The sequence below is a fragment of the Tauraco erythrolophus genome, chromosome 1, assembly GCF_009769465.1.
Source record: "Tauraco erythrolophus isolate bTauEry1 chromosome 1, bTauEry1.pri, whole genome shotgun sequence".
Lineage (NCBI taxonomy): Eukaryota > Metazoa > Chordata > Aves > Musophagiformes > Musophagidae > Tauraco > Tauraco erythrolophus.
In genome coordinates this window covers 30,129,316-30,154,992 of record NC_141465.1, presented here as the reverse complement: position 1 = coordinate 30,154,992, position 25,677 = coordinate 30,129,316, and the positions used below count along the sequence as shown (strand labels likewise).

Below are 25,677 nucleotides of genomic sequence, written 5' to 3'. Positions count from 1 at the left end.
AAATATTTTACCATATGGAAGATGTTTGAAGGAGAAATTAAAAAAAAAATTATTTGCCTAAAACCACATACAGAGTAAAATCTCCATTTTATAGATTCTTCTGAGTATGAAGAGAATCTCATTTTTGACAATTCCTGATGAACTTATTTCTGCAGCAAAATTTGTTAAAAATCCCAGTGTGGGAGGGATTTGGTCCCCTTTATTGACATGGGGGCTGATTAGAGTGAAGCTGCTCCATGCTATGGAGAATCGATTTTGAAAGCATAAACATTGGTGAGTCATGTCCTTTAACTCCACATTATCTGTAGAATTTCCAATACTGCTTGGATTGCACGGCTCAGAATTTGCCAAATATTAAAAGCTAGATAGTATATCCCATTTGTCTGCTGTGGTAATTGAATAAGTGCCCTCACACATGCCACAAAAGTAGAAATTTTGTGTTGACTTGGTCTCTTCTTGCAGTTCATAAGGATAACCATTTCAAGTCTGCATGGAACTGGGTAGAGAAGTGTTTTTTCCTACAGCAGCAGTTATCCTAGATGAGATCAGAACATCCAATACGATGTATTTGAATCACAATTATCCCAGCCAGAAAACCAGAACCAGAGAATAAAACTTATTTCTTGTCTTCCAGATAAAGGATAGGTGTAGATCAAATGCACATTATTTAGTCTTGTTGCACCTCAATCAGAACCTAACATCCCAAGTCCTGACAACTGCAGCAGTCAGCAGAGTACTTCATTACTGTACTTAGATACAACTTTCAGTCTCTTTGCCTAGGTAGTATTTTAATACAGTCAAAATAACTCACTTTCCCCCATGCTCTATACTCATAAAAGGCTGAACTCTATCAGACGAAATTAAGACATTGAAATCAGCATGAAACATACACTAAGCACTGACTTAATAATAGCACATAAGAAACTTTATAATTAATGGCAAATTGATATGCAACAAATGAATACACTTATAGAGGATCATACTTATATAATGAAGGAGATTGTTGCAGAGCAATTTAAAAATTGCTTCAGTCAACATAATGTGAAATTACAGGAGTTGACTCAAAAATTTTTACACCTGCCTTAAGACCATCTGGAAATAACTGCATCTTGAATCATTTGAAAGCCTGACTGGTGAAAAACTCCATTGCTTCCCCAGCAACATCTAGACAGAAGTTGTGGGAAGCTAATGCTGCTGAGAGGAAGAAAACTGAAGCCTTTGGGACATGATGCTGCCAAAGAGCCTTGCATGCCTCTTGCATGGAAAATAAGATGAAAGTTGAAGTTAGAAATATTACTGGAAAAGCCTTACTGTTGTCAGAAGTCAGCAGGTGCAAACTTAAGCGCTTCATTCACATCAGCATAGAGATGGAAATAACCTTTAGAAATAAAATTACGGAAGAATGGTGGCACGTCATCGCAACAGGGAACGATGAAAGAGGATATGGATTGACAGCGTGCAGCAATTCACTGGGAGATCAGGAGCCAAATGTTCAAAGCTAGCATTGACTAGCACTAGCTAACTGGAAACAACAGGACTTTCTCACAAGCACTTAAACACAAATGTATCAATTTTGCTTACCAATTGTGCCACTAAACCACATCCAATTGTCCTGGGATAGAAAGATAGTTCTCTCATATCTGTGTAAAATTAGAGTAATCACTCCATTTCAACTGGACTTGCCATTTCTTAAGGGATTGCTTAGCTTACCTTACTTAAGAACTTACCTTAAGAGGATATTACAAAACTTTACAGCCTTACTTGTTGATGATGGCTGAGGTCATCATGCTCTCATAGATACACGCACAAGACTTCTAATTCAACACACTTTTTTGTGAAAGGTTTGCTGCTATAAGAGGAAAACAACATCCAGAAGAACGTGGTGAAATCCCCAGCAGCAGCTGGTATTCTGCCCATCCTCAAAACTGCTCTGCTGATTCAGCACTGAAACTGCCTTAGTTCATAATGCCAGCTGCAAAGATAGAGGAAAAGTTTAGAAACAATAAATGCTAGAATACTTATTAGCAAAAACTTTTCATTACTAAATGCAGCTTACAATAGTCCAGGAAATCCTCACACCTCCTCTAGATATTTGTCCTCCCTCCATCTCTGAAGAGAAAACACATATTTTATATGTGATAAAATATGTGATGTTATAGCCAGCAAGAGCAGAGCAGACAGCTCAGCAGTGCGGTAGATGTATCAGGCACATGACTATCACACAACGACAGGATGTGTGTGCATGAATTTATCTTGTTCTGTGGAATGAACTACAATAAACAAGAAATCATTACGGTTACAAAGTCAAGCGCTGTCAGGCTTATGACCTGCCTCCCTATTTACAGTTGGTTTGCAACCCTTGTGCATCTCTGATATGGTCTTTAATGATGGATCCTCACGCCACTTCTCTGCAGGAAACCAATTCAGGCAAAATTGCTTGTTCCAATGGAAGACATATTTTCATAAATCCAAAGATATTATCTTTTTATAAAAGTACATTGGAAAGTACATTGGCGGGGTGGGGAGGGGGGGATAAGACTTTAAAAAGACTGCTCTGGCAGATAAGTTATACAAGACAATCTCAAAGCTGAGCTTATCCACAGACAGTTCCTGTCCAGAAAATGTCATTTTCTCCTGGGACACAAACAGGACAAAGTAGGGTAAGGGCAGTAAACTGTTTCTTTTTCAGAGGGGGAAAAGAGCACTTGAACTTTGTTCTTCCTAAATGATTACATATGCTTTTGGGGCTGACTGCAAGTGAAGGACCAAGCACAACAATTTTGTCATTATTAATGCCATGCTCTTCCTCTTATCGCAAGTTTTTAATAAGGAAGAAGCAGATATTCTTGTGATCTATTGTACAGGACTAATCCGGTGATATTAATAGTCCAGAATATACCCATATTAATTCACCCCCACAGTACTCTTTCTTAAGTGCAATACTGCCAAGAGAGACTTGCCATTATCTAATTAGCATTAGTCAAGATGACATATTGCTGCTAGAAAAGACATAATATTGATATTTCTCATAAGAGAGAAATGCAAATAGGTTCTACCATCAGTTCCTCACTAAAAAAAAAAAAATTATAAAAATACCCAACTATTTTGTATGATTGAGTACTCTACAGGGGAGAATTCCAACGGGTTTATCTCTTAACCTGAAACGTCTGCTATGGGATTTTTGAAAGATTAGCCGTAATGACTCCCAAACACATTGATTACCTTTAAAAACCCGTAATTTCAGACAGCAAAGAATAAGCAGTAATTTGTTAGTCCCCTACTTACACTGACTCCCTATCATGACTAGAAGCAGCCATTTTCAGAGAGACTTGCTCTTCAATGCTGCCCCTTAGAGGACACATTCATGAAATTCATCCACTCTATGTCAAAGAGCCTTTGAAGACAAAACAAGGAGAACGGGATCAGGACAGTGTAACGTTGCACCACTTGAAACCGACTGATTATTTTAATACTGAAGGTTCATCAGTATGGCATATTAATGTAAAACTCCTTAATTACTTTAAGAAATAGCCTTTGCTACAGGATTTTTTTTTTTTTTCCAGAAAATGAGCTTGATTCCCCATACCACCTTCACGCAAGCCCCTAATGACATCATGGTTTTGATTTTATGATTTTCTTCATGTGGTCATCCACAATAATCCAATAACAAAATGAAGCCTCCAAAATGAAGTTGTACTGATTCTTTTTTGTTTTAAACTCTGTTGGCAGTGCCAGTTAATTAACACCATGAACTGTATGCAGGCTGCCGCAGCTCCTGCTTGAGTTCTCTAAATCTTGATTCTTGCGTGAGAGTGACAGGAATGACACCGTCCCAACGAGGCAGTAGGGAATACCGATCTCTAAATGATCTAAATTACGGGCTCCCGATAACAAAGTTTAAGATTTTCATCTTGCAAAATACATCATATCTATGTGTGAAGCTTCATCATACCTTGATTGCCTGTAGATGAGCAGTTAGATCTTAATGCCTGGTAACTGTCCATTTCAGATGAAATGTGATGAACCACAAGACTGCAGTCTCAAGTAGCCGTCAATGCCATTGTAAGAAAATCTGTAAGATATGTGGGGTTGCACATGCATTTTTTTGGGGAAAATTGTACATTCAAAGTTCCAGTTCAGGTCATCAACTTATCTGCCACTTGAGTACTACAAGTCTTCAAACATGGTGCAAAATTAGAAAATTACTAATGAAATACTTCAAATGAAAATTATTCCCATTCCATTTACTTAATTCCTAGAGTTTTAAAGCCATAAATAAAATAACATTGGTTTAAAATGAACAAAACCAGCTACCAATAAAGCCCACAATTCTTGAAATATTAAATCTAGTAATAGAGTGTTGTTTACGAGAAGTGGTTAGCTCGTGCTCTTACAGCTTAGTGGTTGATGACACTTCAATTTTAAAGCATTGCTTTCAAAAGTTACAAAAAAACATGGCATGTAGACAGGACAGACTGCTTTTGAATTTTAAAAATTAAAAAAATAAAAAAGTAAGAAAAAGAAAAGTGTTTCAAATATTTGTTCTCTTAAAACTATATTTTACAAACTATAATTTGGCATAATTACAAAATAGTGAAAACAGAGAAACATTACCTAATTTCAACTGCTGCTGAAGCCCATTTTTTTAAAGTTCTGAATATCCAAATATTACAAGGTTTTTGCTATTCATCTTCACACTGCCACTCACAGTTTTCACCATAACCTCACTTAAGTCTCCTAAGAAATAGACACAAAAAGTTAAAGCAGTAGGTTCCTATGGGACTGTAAGATGTTATGCAGAGGATTCCTTATTTTCTGCAAGACTTATGGGAGGAACAGTGAAAACACATACCTGAAATCCTTTAACATAGGCAACTAGAGATAGATGCACAACTGAAAACAACCATTTCTTTAAAGCTGCTAAGAAGTCTGCAGGAGGGCTCCTGGGGCATTTGGAATCTTTTGGAACCACGTATCATACAAGAGTAAAAAAACTATAATGCCACTTGTTCTAAGAGCTCCCTTATTTTCACCAAGTTGATGGTCCTGGGATAATTTATTACAACTACTAAGTCTGACAATAGATAAACCGAATAAGCCACACCATTACTAGTAACTTAACCTACATCATCAGTGGGTGAAATCATAAGAATTTTTTTTTCTGGGCTTTTTAATTTTTTTTCCCCAGTAAAAATACTGTGCATGGCACCCTTAAAAACATACATTCTGTGTTTCACTGTTTCAGGTTGGACTGTGATTCCAGTATATCAAATCAATTATTAGCTCTCGAATTCATAATTATTTATAAGTGTCATCAGAATTAACATTTTCTTTTGTAGTTCTCTTGTACATGCCAGTGGTAACAGAAACTCAAGACTGAAGAAAAATTGCTGGTTGGACTGTATTGTAGAGGATTAGAGGCATAAAGGCACAATGAAGTACCCCACTAGGTGTGAGAGCTCAAATTTCAGGGACTCTGAGGGCCTGAAAGGCAGGCATCAGACTGCTGATAAGTAACACTTGTGTTTTCAACAGCAGCATCACACACTGCTGAATGGCTGCTTTGGGTTTCCTATCCTTCCCAAAGATATCTTTCTGAGCCCTATTCCACTGTATTTTCCTGAGTTCATGCACAAAGGAAGTCTAATTGTCAAATGTCTTCTTTTATTAATACAGCAAATCCAGTTCAAACGAAGCAAAAACATAGCAGTATGGTTCGGAGTCAGGTACCCTTTGCCTTCCACTACTCCTTTCTGTGAAGGTGCTGTCTTCTGGGTCTATCTATCCAAAGCCTTTGTAAGTGATCAAACAAGACAATTGCTCTCAGAGTTTCTCTGAGTGTTGGGGACACAGATGACCCCCTCCTAAACGTACAATATACTGATGTTCAAAGGAAGAGAGTGGTGGTATGGCTTGCTGCCACACAATGTCCCACTTCAAGCAGCAGTTTAATGTCTTCTTCTGTCTTTTCGCCAGCTGGCTGACAACAAGGACATCTGTTAGTGGATCAAAATAACTGATGTGATGCTGTAGCATGTGTTTTGGACCATTTTCATGCAAGAAAATGATTAGCAGAGAATCTGTTGTGAATCTCGCATATGGTTTACTGATGCTCATATTTTAGTCAACAGAACTCAGAACCTGGACCATAAAGATGCATAACAAACATTTAGACAATCACTTCACTGCACTATGTTAAAAAAAAATAAGAGAAATGAAGAACCTCAAATGCATCACAGATAAAATCTATTCTTTGCTAAGCAATGAACACCTAGCCTGCAGAGCTGGCAAGATAAGCAATACTGACAATGAAAAATAGTTGGGACAATTTTCCTTCAAAAGCAAAAAAAGGCCGAGTTTTCTTTACTGCTTGATTACTGTTTCAAGAATTTTAACCCCAGTACAGGATTTGGAATTAAATTTGGCTGATAGCCAACAAGGAAAATCACTGACAATGCTGAGTCAGGGATGTAGTGTTGCCATCTTCACCTTGGAGCTTTGATGTCTGGTAACATCCTTTTGCTTCCCTCAGTCTAATTCTCTCATTCTCATTTCACCCATTCATTGTGTAGCATGCAAAGCATCTGGAGATCAAATACTTGGCAAATACACACAAACCTGAGTGAACAAAGTAATGCAGTATTTCAGTAGCTTTACATATCGTCATAGCAGAGCAGAAACGTTAGTTCCTGCTGATTAGATGTAGATTAGGGTGATTTTCTTATTAAATAAACTTCCAGGACATTAACTTTAATTTTGTTGTACACCTTACAACACCGGTACATTCGCAATTACCTGTTTCAAAGTTATTAGAAAATCTTCTCTGCTTATTCTTTACGTGTAAACTGTGTTGCACTGCTTAAATTATACTTTGGTAACTGTCCTTAATTATTTCATTCATATATATATGTTAGTTTTTCTCTACTGTGGAACTTAAAACTGTACAGTCTTCAACTTTACAAGCTTTTTAGGCAGTAGGCGATGTGTCTACTGTTCAGACATGAGGTCACACTTTTGGGATTTAGCATGCAATACTGGGAACAAGTCCCGTGCGACAGTCCAAACTTTTGGCATGAATTCATTCCATGACCTTTGGCCCTTACTACACGATGGCATGATTCCCTTATTTGTACAATGTGGTATAGTATCTCCTGCTTTGCAGAAGTGCACAGCATTTATTCATTGACATTTCTTTAAATACGTCAAGAATCATGTTGGGAAGACTATGCATTACTGTGCGAGCCACGATTCTTAGTCACAGCCAGGAAGGTTATGCAATGCAGAAATCAGGGCTGCAAAGGTGGCTTTGGAATTCTTGTGATTCACAACCAAGCATGGATTCGGGCCAATTTCCTAGCTGCTGGCAGATATATGGAGCTGACAGAGTAGCCAGGAAATAATGGGACACAGAGACATTCCCCAGGTCATGCTTGTGGGCCACGCTTTACGCTGGCAGAAAGGAGAGTGCTCTGCAGACCATGGGCCCAATTCAGAGGCAGGTGGGCCAGGAGACTCCCACTCACCTTAGTTCTGGAGAATGAATGGATTTCTCAACAGGTACGTTCAGATGACACACGATTAAGAACCCTAAAGTTAATCCCCAAATAAGAATGGGGACAATATAAAAAAGAAAATTTGTAGTTACTTGGACAAGGTTTCTAAAATTTGGGTAGAGAAACAAAGTATCAAAAATTGGAAAAACCTCTGTCTTTATCTTGAAGATCTAGTACTGGTTTAGATCATCCTTAGAAAATTCCAGATTGGGCATCCAAGTCATGACACAGTGAAGAAAGAAGACCACAGATCTCAGTGGCCAATGTGCCAACCAGATCTCAGAATTCTACCTTTTAGTTAATTTTTTCTGCTTAGGGTCTACAGAGCTGAAAGAAATGCAAATCGGGTGTGGTAATAGCTTGTTTCCAGGAGTCTGCAGACAGTTGTTATTTATTTTACTGTTCATGACTTCATTTGGGTGCTATTTCTGCAGAAGCCTTCAGCTATTCAATCCCAAGCCTGCCACCCTCTTCCACTATTTCCTATCTTTTCTAATTACAGCCTAAAATTACTATTTCTCTCGCTCCTCAGTTTGATGTTCTCCAAGTTCCCACATCACATAGGTACTGATAAATTCTTCCCACCCTAACAAGAACAGTCAAACTTTGAATAGCAGTTGGCTTTTATTTCCAGGTATTTCCAGGCTCCTGTGCACTCCACAGAAAAAAAGTTCCCATATGATCACTTTGAAAACTGAAGAGATATGTTTCTTTAGCCCTTATGTCTAGCCCAGAAGATCCTGCATTTGACTTCCTCACACAAAACAGAACCCACCATCTAGAAGACGTGTCATTTTTGCCCAATTATGCTTGCTTTCTTATGACATCAAAACCTCAATAATTTCGCTCTCTTGTGAAGTAGATGCTCTTGAATTGTATTTTAGTGTGTACCGTACCAGTGTCACAGTATGATTTTATACCTTGATTGCACCTGCAACGCAAAATCAATACAAACAGCATTGATTTCTTTCTAACACAATCATCCTTTCTAATCCTGTTTGTTTAGAGGAACCTCTGAATTCTTGCCACTTGTGAGGGTAGAATCAAACATACCGGATCCTTAACTCAGCTGGAGACTGCCATTACTGTTTTAATTTGTCAATATTTTCAAACAATTTAATCTACTGATCCCAAGCCAAGGCAATACTCTAAAATCTCCAGAAGTGCTTTACAATGACTCGAAGTGCCTGGATTACCTATAGCAGAAAGCACATATACTGAGGTTAAGAATACAGAAACGGTAAGGAAACCTTGCTTCCCTGCCTAGCTTGCAATCTTCTGTGCCAGCAAGGAAGATAAACCCAGGATGAGGGTAGCATTTAACCCAGGAGCTGTGGACCAATGACCAAGTTCTAAGAAGTACTTAGTTGATTAGAAGTACTCTAGTTGATTAGGGTGCTCCTTCTCATTATGTCACAAGTGAGATAAGCACAATCTGGGAAAAGCTGACGTAACTTTGCTGCTGCTGTTACTAAGAGAATTACGGTCACCCTGAATGTTCAGCCCTATGTGTTTCACAATTCTGTTTCAGGTATAAGCATGATTCTCTGCAAACTAAGTATGGTCCTTAGGCTTTCCTCAACACGCCACTCGCATTTTTAAGTTGGCCAGACGTCCATGCTTATGGACAAACACAGTCAGATGTTATACTCACGACTTCAGCAGATACTTTTCTATCCCTTCCCACTGCTCAGGTTCCCACTGCTCAATAAGCAAATAGAAACTAACATTCTGTCCTTTTTATGAACTTCCCAGGATCTTGTTCAAATTTTACCATCCTAGAATTTGACAAACATGTGCCTACAGATAAGCTGGGGATTTCCATGTGTACAGTAATAGATTTTGGCTGGTGAAAGGGCAGCCAACAGCCAATAGCCAATCCTCTGACCTTTGGATGGTCTTTTAGCATGGCAATGTCTGTGCAGAATATAAATGGTGTAGCTGAGTAGCTAAAAAAAGATCAAGGCCAAGTCAAAGTCGTGATTAGACAGTCAGTCCCAAATAACTCCTGATTACAACAGAAAGAGATGTTTTAGTGATAATTTAATACAGATTAATAGATATGTATATTTTCATAATCACAAACATACATATATATTTTAGCTTTACTGGTATTCTGGCTTTAAGAAATGTAGCTAGTAAAAGCTTCAATAAAGGCACTGTACCATCAGGGCAGTTCCAGAAATATTTGAAGATGGCATAAGGCTACCTTGTCTCCCTTCATCTCTCCTTGTGCCAGCCCAAGGCTTAGCACAGCCATGCAGTGAGCAGGAAAGCTGAAAGCTGGCCAGGCTTCTTTTGGGTTAGTCCTACTGCAGATCAGTTCCCTAATCCAGTTCATCTCATGGGTGCATAAATGTTTGGCAAGAGAGGATTTAAGATAAGGGGAAGGAGAATGCAGAGGTGAAACATGCGGCTAGAGATGGGACTGCCTTTGTGGCCACTGTCCTTGCTTAAAATACAGGGCCTAGAATGTGCAATTGTTGAGCAACACTGACTTTATGACTGTAATATTATGAGTAGAAACAAACATGGGTAAATTTACTTCTCCAAGAAAAAGGAACACTTTGGGAGAAGCCTAAACTGGAGCAAACTGGACAGCTGAAGTGCTGAATAAGAAGAGCTGGGTCTTTCACCCCCAAGTTGCTTATTTTACTCATGCAGATTTGACCTAACAAGAAGCCCCATGCAATGCTGTGATGGTTACTGTTGGCCTGCATGAGCTGATTTTGCTTTTTGCTGTAGTTCCAACATTATGCAAGCTACATTTCCTGTATATAACCACTTGAGAGACTAATTAAATAACAGCATTTTAATTATCGAAGACTCAGAAAGGGAATGTCACCTTCTTAGATGAATGCTCACAAGGTTAATGTACCACATTGCCAAGCAATAATAACCCTTTATTTAACTTCTGAGCTGACATTTACTAAGGTTCTGACGAAGCAAGTGCTTTGGTGAGGCCACTCCTGAAAAATCAGAGAACAGAGTTCAGAAGTTATGCAAAAATCAATATTCATCCTTTCTTGTTATGGAAAGGTTATAATGAATATAAACTTGAGAAGTGTTTTTAAGAGTAAAATCTCATTTCTTTAGCATCCTGCACACTATTGCCTCGATTCCTCTGTTATTTGTCGTGGTGAAAATCAAGGAAGGAGAATAATACCAACGTATACCAATGAGCTCAGAAATATTTTTAATACAAAGCAATACTCTTTGGGGCATCATAAGTCAAGCCCAGGTTAGCAATCCACCTAGGCAAGGGATAAGATCTCACAGGAAAAGAGCCATGGACTTGCTAGCTGAAGACTGCAAAATTTCCAGGAAGCCATTTCACCATTTAACCGTTCTATTTCCTATCTGGAAAAAAACATACTCATGTTAAGTCCTGCAACAATGAGGTAGCTACATCCAGATGATGGCATTGAGAATGTAAAATACACAGTTAAAAAATGACAAAACTTTTACATGTTGGTGAAACACTAGAGACTTGCCTGAGCTCATGCAGGGTAGTAGTCCCAGAGAGCTGAAAAGCATCCTGCAGTTACTGATCAGCAGTCTAAACACTTGAATCGTCTTTCCTCCCTGCCCTAAAATGAATGTCTCTGACTATAATGCATTCAACTATTGATATAATGCCTGTGACTTCACGTTCACAACTATAAAACATCTTCTGCATTGACTCAGGAGTAAGTATCTCCTCTGATCTCCATGGCTAACAATAAACCACAGAAGTTGCTTTATAAAATACAGTTTCTGATATCTTGGCTATAGACAGAAAGGACATTTCCTTCTTTCTGCACTGTGGTGCAGATACATTAGAAGACAGAAGAGAGGGATAAATGAGCTTATGCACCCTATGCCAAACCCCAGCACTTCCTTTTGCAAGTGCCCACACTCCTTGGTCACGATAAGGCTGAATAGGCTCCCTCTTCTGCTTCAAGTGGCATCCGCCTCTAAGTACTTCTAGTAAAACTGCATACAGATTTTTTGAAGTTCATTTCTGGGGTGCTTTATGTAGTTTCACTTTCTATTACCACTTTTTTTTACACTGCCATGACGCCAATTGAATTTTAAGAATTCCAGGATGGCAAAACTAACCCAAGTGTGTCCTATTGAGGTTGCTTAAGCAACACGTACCATGCAATTTAATTAACCTTGCAGGTGGCCCACCTGTGCTGCAGCAGTGGAGCAACTCAGTCCCTGTTGGGTTACAGGCTCAAATTCTGTGTGGCCTAAATGCAGCAGTGTTATTTCTAAGGCCTTAAAGTTCTCATCTTGAAAGAGTATGTTTGTTTTCGTGTAGCACAGAAGCAAAGTTAATAAAACTTATCAAACCTAAAGCAGCTCCTTGTAGAAGCAGATCCACTGTCTTCTTGCTGGACCTCAGCTACTTGTAGAGATGTCAAGGTGAGCCTTTGAAGTACTCCTCGGTACGTTTGGTAGCACACATATTATTTGGGATTACCCTCCATAATGAGGACTTGACTGCGTTTAGTCTACCTAACAGTACATTTTGCTTCCATTTGAACACATCAGGTCTGTACTATGTGAAATACTCAACTGGAGTCTGCAAAGTTTTTTGACGAGTTTTTGCCATCAGTGGCAATGAAGGCTCTTAACTGTCTTAACTGGAACATGTATCACTAACTGTACTCAGAAAAATGACAATACTGCATCACTTCACTGCACGGACCACGTTTCCTAGGAAAGACCACCACCGCTCAGCACCCTGACAAAAAGAAGTGAGTTGCACGTAGTACAATGAATTAATCAACGCTATCTCACCTATCTCAGAAAAACGTGAACCGGGCTCTTGCCCTTTTAAGCAAATGGCGTAAGTGTTACATAAACACTGGAAAAGTGAGATGAACCACCGACTTCGACTGGTTTCATTCACCTAAAGCAAAGCACACAGCCACAAGACGAGCCAGTCATCACCCCTCAAGTTAGCAGTCTCTAAACGCTGAACTCTCCCTTCTACCAATTTTCCTTCTCTTTTAGGAACTCAGTGGCCTTCACCCAGCGCTCAGGCTGTGGGCTGGGCGGGATCCTGGAGGGCTCAGCCGGGACTGCCCGGGGAGAAAGATACTAGGCGTTTTATGGAACCCGGCTTTCAGCAACCTTTTCCGACCGAGGAGCGAGGGCGCAGCCGGAGCTGAAAGCCGAAGCGTGAGCTCCACCCGCCGCCAGCTCCGAGGAAAAGCAGAAACACCCCACAGCCCCTGAGACCACCGACCGGACCGCTCTGCTCCACCCCGCCATCGACCTTCCCTGGGCGCAACTCGTCCTGCCTGCCGGCAGCCCGGCTGCCCTTCTGCGCCTGCGCGCTGCCTCTCCTCTCCCGTCGTCCCCGGCGCGCCGCGGTGTGTGGCAGGCAGGGAGCGGAGATGGCGCTGCACGTCCCCAAGGCCCCGGGCTTCGCCCAGATGCTCAAGGAAGGGGCGAAGGTGAGAGCGGCGCCGGGAAGGCGCTGTTTCCTGAGGAGGATGGAGGAGCGGGGGAGTCTCAGCGCAGCGCCGCGGGGAAGGTTGTGGCGGGCCGGCGAGGCCCAGCGGTTCCACGCGCGCTGCGGGGCGGGGCAGCGGCCTGAGGGGCCTCGTGCTCCCGCCCCCGGTTTTGGCCCTGCTCCCGTCGGTGGCCCGCGCGGGGCCGGGGCGGGGGTGAGAGTGGGATTTTGCCCTCCCCTGCCGGGCCCCGCGCTGGCGGAGGGAGGAGGGCGGCGCCAGGTGCACGCGGCCTTCGAGAAAGCTCTGCCGGGGCCAGTGCAGCCCCGGTGCCTTCCCCCTGCCCGGAGGCGCTGCCCGGCGGGTTCCCGCCGCCTCGCAGGGCGGCGGCCGGCCGGCCAGCATCCCGGGCGCCGATGCTCTCTCCCGAGCGGTGCGCCTGAGGCGTGCCTCCGCTGGGAAAACGGTGCCCGGAACGCGTTTTGTTTGGAGAGCTTTTGTAGGTGGTGGTCAGCAAAATCACACCAGGCTCGCTAGATTTAGCTGTTCAGAAGCGTCTCGCTTGTTATGTACGTTTCTTGACTCTTTGTTACTGTAGCCATCTTTGCCAGGATTTAGAGTAACATGTTTTCTATATCTTCGCTTATCATAAATCCATTTTCATTGTATTTAATGTTGATGTAGTGCAGACTTTGGTAGTAGTCAAGGACTGCGCCTGATAGAACAGAAGCTTTCTTTAAAGATGTGGACAGAAAGCAAGCAGGTTTTGTGTTTGTGTGGGTTGTTTGGTTTTTTTAATTGAAGGGGGAAATAAAAGAAGAAAATTTTCGTTTGCTGCTACTTGATAGAAAGGAAAGTGAAGTTATCCACTCGGAAGGCCCGCTATTTTTCTTTTTGGAATCCTCCTTGGAGACAAAGAATAGTGTATGTCAAGGGCAGGGGGAGAGCAGGGAAATAAAGTGGCTTAGATGCTGGTTCTGTATTAGAGAATTCAAGGCCAGAATAGCAAGAGCTGTCTTTTACAAAACGAGGAGGCAGCTGGCATTCTGAGATTTTTGTTTGATATTTAGGGAGTAAATATTATCAGAGAGTACCTTTTTCCCTCCTTTTCTGGGCCACACAGTGTGTTTTACCCTGCTCTTTCTTAAACCCCTTTGTGGGGATCTCTCCTTTTCTTAAGGCTTCCAAACTGAAGCCAGGCTGATCGTCTTATCAAACACAAATATTTCTTTATGAGTCATTCTGCTTCTGAATTTTCAGACCACGTGTGTTTGAACATAGAACTGAGTTAAATGATTTTTGTGGAATACAGTGTTGTGAGTAAAGAAGCATGTACAAAACCACATGCCTAAAAAACCCTTGTGCCTCTTCAATCTGGTATTGGTTATTTTCTTTTCCCTTTGGCATTCCACTAACTTGTCTGAGAGAGTTAAGAGATGCAAATTGTATTGAAAATTGAGTCTGTTCAAATTTTCTGTTCAGAAACTTACTGTGCCTGCTGAGCTGCCTATTTGAGAAGTACACAGTAGTTATTTTCTCACTGCCTTTGGGGAAGGTTTAGTTTCCGATTAAGTGAAATAGCAAATTTAAATTAATCGAAAACTTTAATGGATTCAGTAGATTATTGCTGCTTTCATGAGAAATGACTAGTTCATCCCTTTCTTTTTTGTTAGAAAGCCTAATTCTAAGCAGAACATTTTTCTTTTTAGCATTATTCAGGACTAGAAGAAGCTGTCTATAGGAACATCCAGGCATGCAAAGAACTTGCTCAAACCACCCGTACAGCTTATGGACCAAATGGTAAATAAATTCTAAAATTATTGTTTTGTTTTTGAGCAAAATGTTATGTTTGAAGGCTAAACCTACCTTGACGAAGCAGCAACTGTTTTTTTTCCTCTCGAGGAAACACATTGGACTTACTCTAGAACTGTAAATATAGTCTTTATGGCTATACAGATCAGACTTTGTTTGCTTAGCTCTTAAGTTATGCACAATGTACCTGCTTTTTCCAGGTTTTTGTACCAGTTATTGTGCCGTCTTTGCTGTCTTACTGCTATATGGACGACCTACAGAAAGAAAAAGAAAAGACAGTAACTTGGTGGATAGTCATAATGAACATAACCATACCATGTCCAGTCAGATATACCAAACAAAATACTCCAGTATTGATTAATTAAATTATGTACAAATATTTCTGAACAGAAGACTGCTTACTCAGAAATTCTTGATTTCTCCTTAATGTTATACACTTCCAAGTGTTATTTTGCAACAGTCTTTTAGGTTCTTAAGTTATAAATAGGGCTAACGTTTTAATGTGTAAGATACACCTAAAAGCTATGAAACAGCATCAATGTACAGCATGATGTTTGCCTAATAAATTTTTTCTTTTTTTTTTTTCCCCCTCTGTTAGGAATGAACAAAATGGTTATCAATCATCTGGAGAAGCTTTTTGTTACAAATGATGCTGCTACTATCTTGAGAGAGCTGGAGGTAAGTTTTCTTGCTTCAGAAGATGTCAGTCATGAACTAATGTTTCTGTTCATGGACTGTTATGGTTCTGAATGTTAATAAGGAAACGTATGTCACTGTGCCAGATGATTTACATATGTCGTTTTGTAAATCATTTACATTTTTTGCTGGATTTGAGTGAAGTCAATGGGCTATATACACAGTGAGGAATAGAACTCTCTTGTAAAGCAGCATTAAGTAGTTGCAGGAGATGCTTAATGGTTGGCTACTTTTTTTACCCCTAAATCAGTGTAGATTTAGAAGAGAGTATGTCTAGACAATACGGTATTTGGAAAACTCTGAATGAAATAGGTGTTGTGTTAATCTACCGGTGTTGGTGGTTGCCATATTCTTCTGTCTGCTTAAGAGATGTTAATTGAATTTAAGAAGCTGAGGATATAGCAACATCCTGCTGTGAATACAGTGTACATGCAGAAAGACTGACCTGTCCTGATTTTTTCTCTTGCTATCAAATTTGTATCACAACACAAATAATATTTTATTGAATTATGTATTTACTGATAGAAACAGTGTAAGTATTAAGTATTTATTTACTTAATGCATTGTGTTCAGGATAAGAATAACTGTGGAAGTCTCAGTTCTGTTTTAAAAAAATATTCTGCAGTCTAGTTACTTAATGTAATGACTCTTGCGTGTTACTTTCTGGGATAAAATGACAACTGCTCTAATTATATTCAAGAATACAGCATCTGTATTGCATTTCTTTGAAAGAAAGGGAAAGCAGTGTGATCTATAAGCAGAAGAAACACTAGAATTAAACTATAGTTGAGACATCTACTTTGCACGTTATACATGAATTTAGCTTGAAGATTTAAACTTCAGGCTTCTTTCCTGTTGCAGAGCTTGATTGCGAAGCCACTGCATCCTGTAAAAATAGCACAGAACCAATGTCAGGGATGTCTAATTCATGTTGTAGGGGAAGCGTTCAGTTCTCTATTATTTTTTTTCATATATGTTTGTGCTTTTGCTTATTAGGGAAGATAGCCAGTTAAGATAGTCTGTGCTGCTTTCTCTTCCTGTTTTGTGCATTCTTAGTATCTTTAGATACAATTTGAAATAAGAGAGCTTATACTGGATGCACAGAAAAACCTGTAGCTATAGTCTTGGTGGGATGTTCGTAACTAGGATGTATAACTTCTTGTAAAGGTCCAGCATCCTGCTGCAAAAATGCTTGTGATGGCATCCCACATGCAAGAGCAAGAAGTTGGAGATGGAACAAACTTTGTCCTTGTTTTTGCTGGAGTTCTTCTGGAGTTAGCAGAAGACCTTCTGAGGATGGGATTATCAGTCTCAGAGGCAAGTTATATTGTTACTACAATTCACATTGCTTGAGTTCAGATTGCCGTTGATCAGTATTCTTGAGTCATAATATTTTGTGTGAATCGTCTGCTTCCTTCTGAGCTAATTTTCTAGATAGAGATGTATGAAGAACAGCATATGTTTTGCTGCTTGCTATTGCTTGCTTCCCCTGCAAGCTTTTGCATTTGTTCATGTTTTATGGCCCTTTGAAAAGGAGATAGAAGCGGTATGAGTGCGTAGTGAATATTTATTGTTTGCTGCACAGGTGATTGAAGGATATGAAAAGGCTTGCAAGAAAGCCCTAGAAATTCTTCCAGACTTGGTGTGCTGTTCTGCAAAGAACCTTCGAGATGTTGAAGAGGTGGCATCTTTGTTGCGCACCTCAGTGATGAGCAAACAATATGGCAATGAACAATTTTTGGCAAAGCTTATTGCTCAGGCCTGTGGTAAGTGGACAAGAGCAGATGTGTGCATGCACCTAAAAAACTGAGTAAGTTTCTTGTGATCATTAATAACATCTTCATGTAAGATAAAGGGTAGAATTAGTATATCAAGTTGAATTGGTTGTAATGCTTTAGCCTCTGGAACAAGTATAACCTTTCTCTTGTTGAACTCTTCATTGGCATTGTGGCTCAGAAAAGGGCTGTGTTTTCTACTAAACGCTTATAGAAATAGCTTTCTAGTCTTTTTAAAGCAGAAACTTTTTTTTGTCTTCTTTTTTATTTTTTATCCTCTTTTTTATTGTTAGGAAGATGTATTACACTTCAGATAAGCTGTTACTAGTCTCAGCCACAGAACAATGGAAACAAGACTGTAGTTGTGTTGGATTGTTGCTTTCTCCCTTTAGGTTTCTCAGAAAAAACTTTCACGTCTAGTTTAAGTGTTTTCTTGAAATATTCTGGATCAGACTTCACTCTTGAATATAGAAATGTAAATGGATATTTGGACTTAATTTAGCTGAGCAGCCTGAATAGATGTTGCTTTCTGATTACTACATTGTAAAAAACCAAAAAACTCTTTCTCTTGATGCAGGTTATTAGCAGATTATAATTGCCTTAAATTTAGACAGACATCTAAACCCATTGAATTTTAGTACTTCAGAAATCTCCAGGCATTATGTATGGTGGTGGTGTTCTACTTTATTCATTAAGCAGCACAAATTCATCTTTTCTCCTTTTTTTTCTTTTTCTTTTATTTTTTTTGCCAAACAGTTTCTATTCTTCCTGATTCTGGTCATTTCAACGTTGATAATATCAGAGTGTGCAAAATTGTGGTAAGTTGGAAGTAGCTAGCTCTACTGTATTATAAAGGCAAGCAGTTTAATGGAAGTTACTTTTTAGATCTTTGAAAGTGCCTTTTCTATTCTAATCTCAGTTGTGTTGTATGCATAATACCTTCTGGAAATTGTTTTTTACGTTTCTTTTTTAGTGCCCAGTAGCAGCTTTCAGAAATAAAAATCATTAATACTGAAAGTTTACACTAAGTCAGATACATTAACTTAATTATACAGAGATGTCGATTGATCTTTGTTGTAGAAGCAGTCATAAGATTAGGCTAAGATGCAGGCTGGCAGAAACGTAGCAGTCTAATCTTGTGTTCTTTTTGTCAATGGGACATTAGACTTCGGTATGGTATATAGGATTGGAACAAGCTTATATCTACTATGAATTTCTCCCTGTGATTTTTCCCTCCTAATGAATATCTAACAAGCACAGAAAATCAATGTCATAGGCCTTAAGCTGGACCACCAACTAATCTTAGAGTGGGAACCTAAGACAGTGTTTGATGTTGCTAAATCAGCTTAAATCTTATTTCTTTGTGCTGCAAATGAAAACTTAGGTCACTACTTTCGAATGAATGTGATGACTGCTTTTCATAAAGGGTAGCACAGCTTTCTGACAACAAGCGATCAATAATGTAACTTTGACCCATTCCGTTTCTTTCCTTTCAGGGTGCTGGTATCTCTGCTTCTTCAGTACTGCATGGCATGGTTTTTAAAAAAGAAACTGAAGGAGATGTTACTTCTGTCAAAGATGCAAAAATAGCTGTGTATTCCTGCCCTTTTGATGGTATGATAACTGAAACTAAGGTATGTAGAAGCTCAAAGTAAATTAGATATCTATTTATGTTCTTGTGCTCTTATTTTTAGACTTAACTATAAATATTCTTGACACTTGGTGATTGAGATATTTTTGTTAATATTGAGTTCATAAGTTTAAAAAAGTTCATAGAAAACATCTGAACCTAATTTTGCGTTACAGGGGTTTTGAGGTTGGGGAGTTGTTGGTTTTGTTGTTATTTGAACCAAACTGTGCTAGAATGTCTGAATGTCAAGGTTGTCTAGAAATGCTAGAATTGCCCTTTTTTTGACTTTTTTTACCCCATTGCCTAGGAAGGGTGGCAGTATTATAACCTAGGATGACTTGAGGTTTACACATAGGTTGGGAAACAAAATGGTTTGTCAGAAACTTTTAGTCATGTAGTTAACGCTGAATTGATAACTGTATGTGTTTTGCTAGGGTACCGTACTTATAAAGAATGCTGAAGAACTGATGAATTTCAGTAAGGGAGAAGAAAATCTAATGGATTTGCAAGTCAAAGCTATTGCTGATAGTGGTGCAAATGTAGTAGTAACAGGTGGCAAAGTGGCAGACATGGCACTTCATTATGCCAACAAGTACAATCTTATGATAGTCAGGTAAGTACTAGAAGAGCATAAAAATGTTTGATCTACCAGGATTATGAAATGTACTTGCCAAATTGTCTCTTGTCTCTCAAACGAATTACAAACAAAATATTGCAGGCTCTTTGGTTTTCTAGTGGATCAAAACCTGAGCTGCAGTTTGTTTGTTTCATAGCTTATGTTTCTTGATAGTATTTCACCTCTGTATGACAGCTAATTGGGGAGTAACTTGTGATATGGTACTGTTACTCTGGTTTAAGTGCCCTTATAGCCCAACTGAAATCAAGAATATCAAAATTTGTGGATCTAGTAAAGAGAGATGTGGCCTCAAAGGCATATTAAGACTTTACCATAATGGTTCCTCCTGGTCGCAGTCCTCATGCGATGCTTTAGCGATGATGAGCTATGCCTGTGTGCATCACTAATGTGTTGATGGATGGAAGAACTAATTCTTAATACTTTTCTGTCATTTTTGTGGGTCTTAAATCTTATCTTTACATAAAGCAAGTTTGTATGTCCTTGAAACACATTCTGCACAACATAAAGTCAAGTTACTAGCAGCAGCTCTCATGTCTCACACAAGTAAGTGGTCCCTTGTTGAAACCTGTAACTTCATTGGTGTTGCGCAAAAAGTTGAACTTCTGGAAATGGAGCATGATACTGTAATGTTTTGCATAAAAAGGAGGATTATTATAGAGGTGTTGTAAAGATCAGTTCAAGACTTATGCACTAGAAGATGAAGCTTGATAATTTCCGTGTATTTAAACTACTTGGTTTTAAATTCTTAGAAAATAGTCTTTGCATAACATCCCTGAAAACAGATAATTATAACTCAAAAAAATAGATGAGTGGATGTTATTACTTGATGCAGTATATTTTGATACATGTCATTAGCTTACAAAATACTGACAAGTTAAGTGAATACTTACTCATGTATGCTAACGTTTGCTCTGGAAACTTGTTACTAGAAAGACTGTTTTTGTTTTTAAAGGTTGAACTCAAAGTGGGATCTGAGAAGACTCTGCAAAACTGTTGGTGCAACAGCCCTACCCAGACTGGTATGGACTTTTCAAATGAGGAGTAGAAGGGAGAATACTGATGAGCAGGCTCACCTCTTAACTCTTGTTTTTCTTTCCAGACTCCCCCTACTCTAGAAGAAATGGGTCACTGCGATAGTGTGTATTTATCAGAGGTTGGGGATACGCAAGTTGTTGTGTTTAAGCATGGTATGTATGTTCTGTAGAACTCCTAATGCTGCTGTTGTAGAAGTACAAGGTTCATATGTGCTTTACGACTAACGAACTTAATTCAGTAATGCACCTGTCTGTCTGAACAGAAAAGGAGGATGGTGCCATTTCTACTATACTTGTTCGTGGATCTACAGACAATTTGATGGATGACATAGAGAGAGCAGTGGATGATGGTGTAAATACTTTCAAAGTACTCACAAGGGTAAGTAACCAGAACACTTTAGTTGTCAAAACTAGAGCTATGGATCAGTCTTAGGCAAGACTCGTGCTTTCTTTGTGCTCTTTTGCTACAAAAGCTGTAGCAGATACTTAGATGATCGGCTTAGGAGCCTTCTTGAGGTGTAGAGGAGGCTGTGTAGAGTAGATTGCTGCTAACATCCTTGTGAATATGGTGTACATAAGAGGTGGTGCGCAGCATGTACTGCACTCAATTTTCCAGTAACGAGGTGAGTTCTTGAAGACAGATTCTTTTTACCACTTTCTAGTGATGGTCAGCTCTTTGTTGACTATGACCCTAAATGTTCCTTGGAAACCTGACACAGAAGAAAAGCTTAATAGCTTTGTTTGTCACTGGGGTTCAGGAGGAACTGACTGCTTGCAAACTAAGTTTCTAGTGCATTGGTGACAAGACATGCTTCTTGCACATACTACTGATACGCTTTATAAATGGGAGAACTCAGTTCTTCAGAGTTTCTTCTGAGCAGTTTTGTGATATTTTTTTTTTTTTTTTTTTTTTCCTTCAGTGCAAAAGGAAATGTTTGTGTATTTACTCGGATGGTGTCGTGCAAAAAGTGTTAAACTTTTGTTTGACACTTAATGTTCTGTACATACCAACAGACGCACATTGATTTAGAGTACAGAAACGGCCCTAGACTGTGCGTTTGTGGTTGTCTGCAGGAGTTGTCCTTACTTCTGATTTATGATGACTGCTTTTTTTATTTAAAAGACTGGGAGCTCTTAAGTGGGTGCTGGCTTGCCAAAGGATATACAAAATGCCTAATTTAAAACAAAACAAAAACACTCAATGCTTTGTGACATATTAAACTTAGTATACAGTAGATCGGTTTTCTTCATGGTATTTCCCAACATGTTAATGGAAACGATGAGAAAATCTAGGATCTAGGATTTCTGTTATTAGTAAGCAAAGAGTTGAAATGACTTTTTTTTTAATTAAAAAAAACAAACAGGAAACAAAAACCCACCAAAAAACCTGAGACACAAAACCCACTGCATTACTGTTTTCCTTTTTATAAAAGAAGCTATTTTTCTTCAAAGACATTTGGAATGAATTAGTAAATTCTGGTAAATTTCTCTTACAATGCATGTTTGTTCTGAAGTGGATTCTTAGTAAGTCTGTGTGGGATGAAGTTCTGTTGCCTGCTTATTGATACAGTATATAAATTCTAAAAAGTAAAAATTAATATGATGCTTTAAGCAAAACTTTGCATTTTGGGATGGTCTGTTAACAGGATAAACGTCTTGTTCCTGGAGGTGGTGCAACAGAGATTGAATTAGCCAAGCAGATTACGTCTTACGGAGAGGTATGGCAAATGGGCTTTTTGACTTTATATATATGTGTATATATATGTACACACATATATATGTGTACTGAAGTATATATGTGACTGTTAAAAATATATACATTTTATTTTATACTAAAATATACATGTGTATTAATGCATATGAAGCAATGAAAAATGTAGGGGAAAATACCTCCCTATCTTACAGTTTTTGAAATGCTGATCTAGTTTTGAACTTCCCTTTAGACTTGTCCTGGGCTCGACCAATATGCCATCAAGAAGTTTGCTGAGGCATTTGAAGCCATTCCTCGGGCACTGGCAGAAAACTCTGGAGTAAAGGCTAATGAAGTCATCTCCAAACTTTATGCTGTGCATCAGGAAGGGAACAAGAATGTTGGATTTGATATTGAGGTAAACAGTCTGTCACGTTAACTTAGTGTTCTGCAATACAGGGTTATATTTAAATGTACTTATATCAGAATGAAGTATTTATGGATTAATTTAAATCATTGAAGCTCTGTGTTGCACAGTGTGGAGGAATAACTTCTTACAAGAATTGTAATACTGAAGTGGTGGGTTTTTGTCAGCAAGCAGTTACATTCAGTGTAGTATAGTGGCCTTATGTAGGAGGTAATGTGAGATACTGAACTAATGTGATGGAGAATAAGTCTTCAGTAGTCACTTATTTTATCTTCCTGCTAATGGATGAGGAATGAAGGTTTTCTGAAGAGAGGAGATGAGATCAGAAAAGTAGTCATGTGTTCCAAACCTGTAACCTTGAACATCCCATAACTTGCTAGGTAGAAGCCTGAGAAAGGTGGGGTTGTTTTGAGTGATCTTTTTTTTCTCCCTGCCTGATAGGCTGAAGCTGCTGCTGTGAAGGATATGTTGGAAGCTGGTGTGTTAGACACGTACCTTGGAAAATCCTGGGGTATCAAGCTAGCTACAAATGCAGCAGTAACTGTCCTAAGGGTAGATCAGGTAAGCTTACAAGTGACTTGGGTGCCGAACTGAAACCTGTAACTCAGCGTGCAGAACAGTAATGCAAAACACGTGAATCTTCTGGGAATGGAAGGCATAAAAATATGATACTTGAAAACGTGGTTTGTTTATTTCTGAAAGCCAGGAAGTAGTTTGTTCAAGAGCTCATAATTTGGGATGCTGCAGTGTTGCTACTTCCATAGGAGCGCTACTAATGTTTTGGGTTTTTTTTGAGATTTGACAGTTGATACTCCTATCCAGAAAGTTATTCTGACTTTTGTAGGAACAACATTTAACACAAGAAACTTCTTTCATATGTTAGTTTTTACATGAAAAGCGAACTTTTAGGGAAGAATGGAGGTTATAATCTTAATGACAAAAATCTTAACTTTATGTATTTTGTGAACTTTAGCAAAAATGTATTTGCATGTAAAATTTCTGTAGATTATTATGGCAAAAACAGCAGGCGGTCCAAAAGCCCCTAAGCAACAAGGACATTGGGATAAGGATGACTGGAAAGATGAGCCTGAAAAATAAGTATGCAGTAAGCTCTGTTTCTTGAGCAGAGAGGTATCTGTGTGCGAGTGCATGCACGAAAATATTGACAAGCACATGGCAGGTGACATTTTCTTGACACGTAACACTACTGTCTTATGTGTGCTGATTGCTACGTTTTGTGTTTGTGCCTTTGCAAATGAATTTTAAAAACAAATTTTCATTGAAGGGATGATAAGTGCAATTATAAGTTTTTACTTTGTCAGTGTAGCAAGTGCAGAAAATGAACCTTTAACATGGTAGGACTAGTGAGCTTTATGCTTTTCAGGTGTGATGTTGAGACTCAATAATTCCAAACAGTAGCTCTGATAATTCTTCTGCTTTCTGTAGTGTGCCTCCTGTAAACCAGTCACTCGTTAGCCTGTGTAAGCACTCACTTGCTGTAGACTAACTGAAGTCTTAATTTGCATGCAAAAATGAGGTAAAAGCCCTTTTTTGTGTATCAGGGCTCAGCTTCTGCCATTTTCAAGAAAAAAATAACTAATGACATTGAAATTAGGTGGGTAATATTCACTGGCTTTGGTTCACAGTAGGGAAACTGCATGACTTTAGTGAATGTTGACAGAGTCATATGGCTATAAGTAAGAGGTGGGGTAAGAGTCTGATTCTGACCTTATTTTTTTCTCCTTCCCTATTATCTTCAAGATCATTATGGCAAAACCAGCTGGTGGCCCTAAACCTCCATCAGGAAAGAAGGACTGGGATGAAGACCAAAATGATTGAAGAATTTAGCTGTACTTCTTAAGTGATGTGATTATGTGAGGTTTTTTTAAAATTCCAGTTGGAGCCTGTCACAGTGTTTTGCTCGGTTGCCTTTAAGTTATGAACAGTGTCCAATGGAGTGCAGAACTTCAAACACTTCAATAAACATGCTCACTGTTAAAATGTTAACTGTCATTTTATTTGGACTCCACATGACATGGCTGTTCCCAGTAGGTGAATATGCAGGCGTTTGTGGGGGCGGACAGTGTGTGGGTGTGGTGGGCTGATGTCAGCTGGCTGCCCGATGCCCCTTCCCCACCAGGACAGAGGCAGAAGGTAAGTTGAAAAGCTCATGGGTTGAGGTAAAGATGGAGAGATCGCTTACTAATTATTGTCACAGGCACAACATTCAAGGGGTGGCAAATTAATTTATTGACAATTAAAAACAGAGTTGGAGGGTGAGAAACAAGAACAAAACTTAAAATGCTTTCCTGTTCACCTCCCTGTCTTCCCAGGCTCAGCTGTACTCCTTCATTCCTTACTCCTCTACCTCTTCCCTCCAAGCGGTGCAGGGAATGGGGGTTGTGGTCAGTCTGTTAAGAGCTCCTCTCTGCTGCTTCTTCCTGTGCACACTTTTCCCCTTTTCCCCTCCTCCCCTCCCACAGGGTACAGTCCTTTGAGAGCTGCTTCAGCATGGGGATGCTCTATAAGTTACTGTCCCTCAGGAACAACTGCTCCTGTGGGGTCCTCTGTGGGCTGCAGTTTCTGGCAGGAAACCTGTTCCAGCCTAGGCTGCTCTCTGCAGACTGCTGTTTCCTCCAAGGTGCACATTCACCTGCTCTGGTCCAGCACGATGAGGACCCAGTGTGGTCTCTCCAGGGGCTGTGAGGGATCCCTGCTGAGGTGCCTGGAGCTCCTCTCACCTGGGTGCTCACAGGGCTCTCTCACATTTTACTTCTCACTTCTGGGCAGTGTTTTTACCCTTTCTTACACACTTTCCTTGAGGTGCCACCAGCTCGATTGAGGGGCTCAGCCATTCCCTGTGATAAGTCTGTTGGAGCTGGCTGTGTCCAGCATCAGGCACACCTGGCCTCTCCTCATGGAGGCCACATCTGCAGCACAGCCCAGCCCACCCCACCATCTTGACACCTTCATCCA

The 25,677-nt window shown here is 39.6% G+C and overlaps 1 protein-coding gene across 3 annotated transcripts; it reads left to right on the top strand.

The window, feature by feature from the left end:
• Nucleotides 1-12,913: 12,913 nt before the first annotated feature.
• Nucleotides 12,914-24,683, top strand: CCT8 (chaperonin containing TCP1 subunit 8). 3 transcript variants are annotated; one of them, XM_086617625.1, is made up of 15 exons: nt 12,914-13,003; nt 14,710-14,800; nt 15,411-15,490; nt 16,676-16,825; nt 17,094-17,274; nt 18,040-18,101; nt 18,780-18,917; nt 19,348-19,526; nt 20,503-20,569; nt 20,650-20,737; nt 20,848-20,963; nt 22,231-22,302; nt 22,528-22,692; nt 23,143-23,262; nt 24,463-24,683. In XM_086617625.1, exons 1-15 carry the CDS (start codon nt 12,944-12,946, stop codon nt 24,538-24,540), a joined length of 1,647 nt encoding a protein of 548 aa, XP_086473751.1. In that variant the 5' UTR covers nt 12,914-12,943; the 3' UTR covers nt 24,541-24,683. The 3 variants fall into 3 exon arrangements, with proteins under 3 accessions (XP_086473751.1, XP_086473758.1, XP_009986907.1); XM_086617632.1 differs by having other exon boundaries at nt 23,707-24,505; XM_009988605.2 differs by lacking the exons at nt 12,914-13,003; nt 15,411-15,490 and having other exon boundaries at nt 14,758-14,800.
• The last annotated feature ends 994 nt before the right edge of the window (nt 24,684-25,677 follow it).

Bases quoted from the DNA above. Each gene is read 5' to 3' on its own strand.
- CCT8 (XM_086617632.1), top strand. From the start codon at position 12,944: ATGGCGCTGCACGTCCCCAAGGCCCCGGGCTTCGCCCAGATGCTCAAG. The intron at 17,275-18,039 runs GTAAGTGGACAA...TTTGCCAAACAG, and splicing joins GCTTATTGCTCAGGCCTGTG to TTTCTATTCTTCCTGATTCT. The intron at 18,102-18,779 runs GTAAGTTGGAAG...CTTTCCTTTCAG, and splicing joins TCAGAGTGTGCAAAATTGTG to GGTGCTGGTATCTCTGCTTC.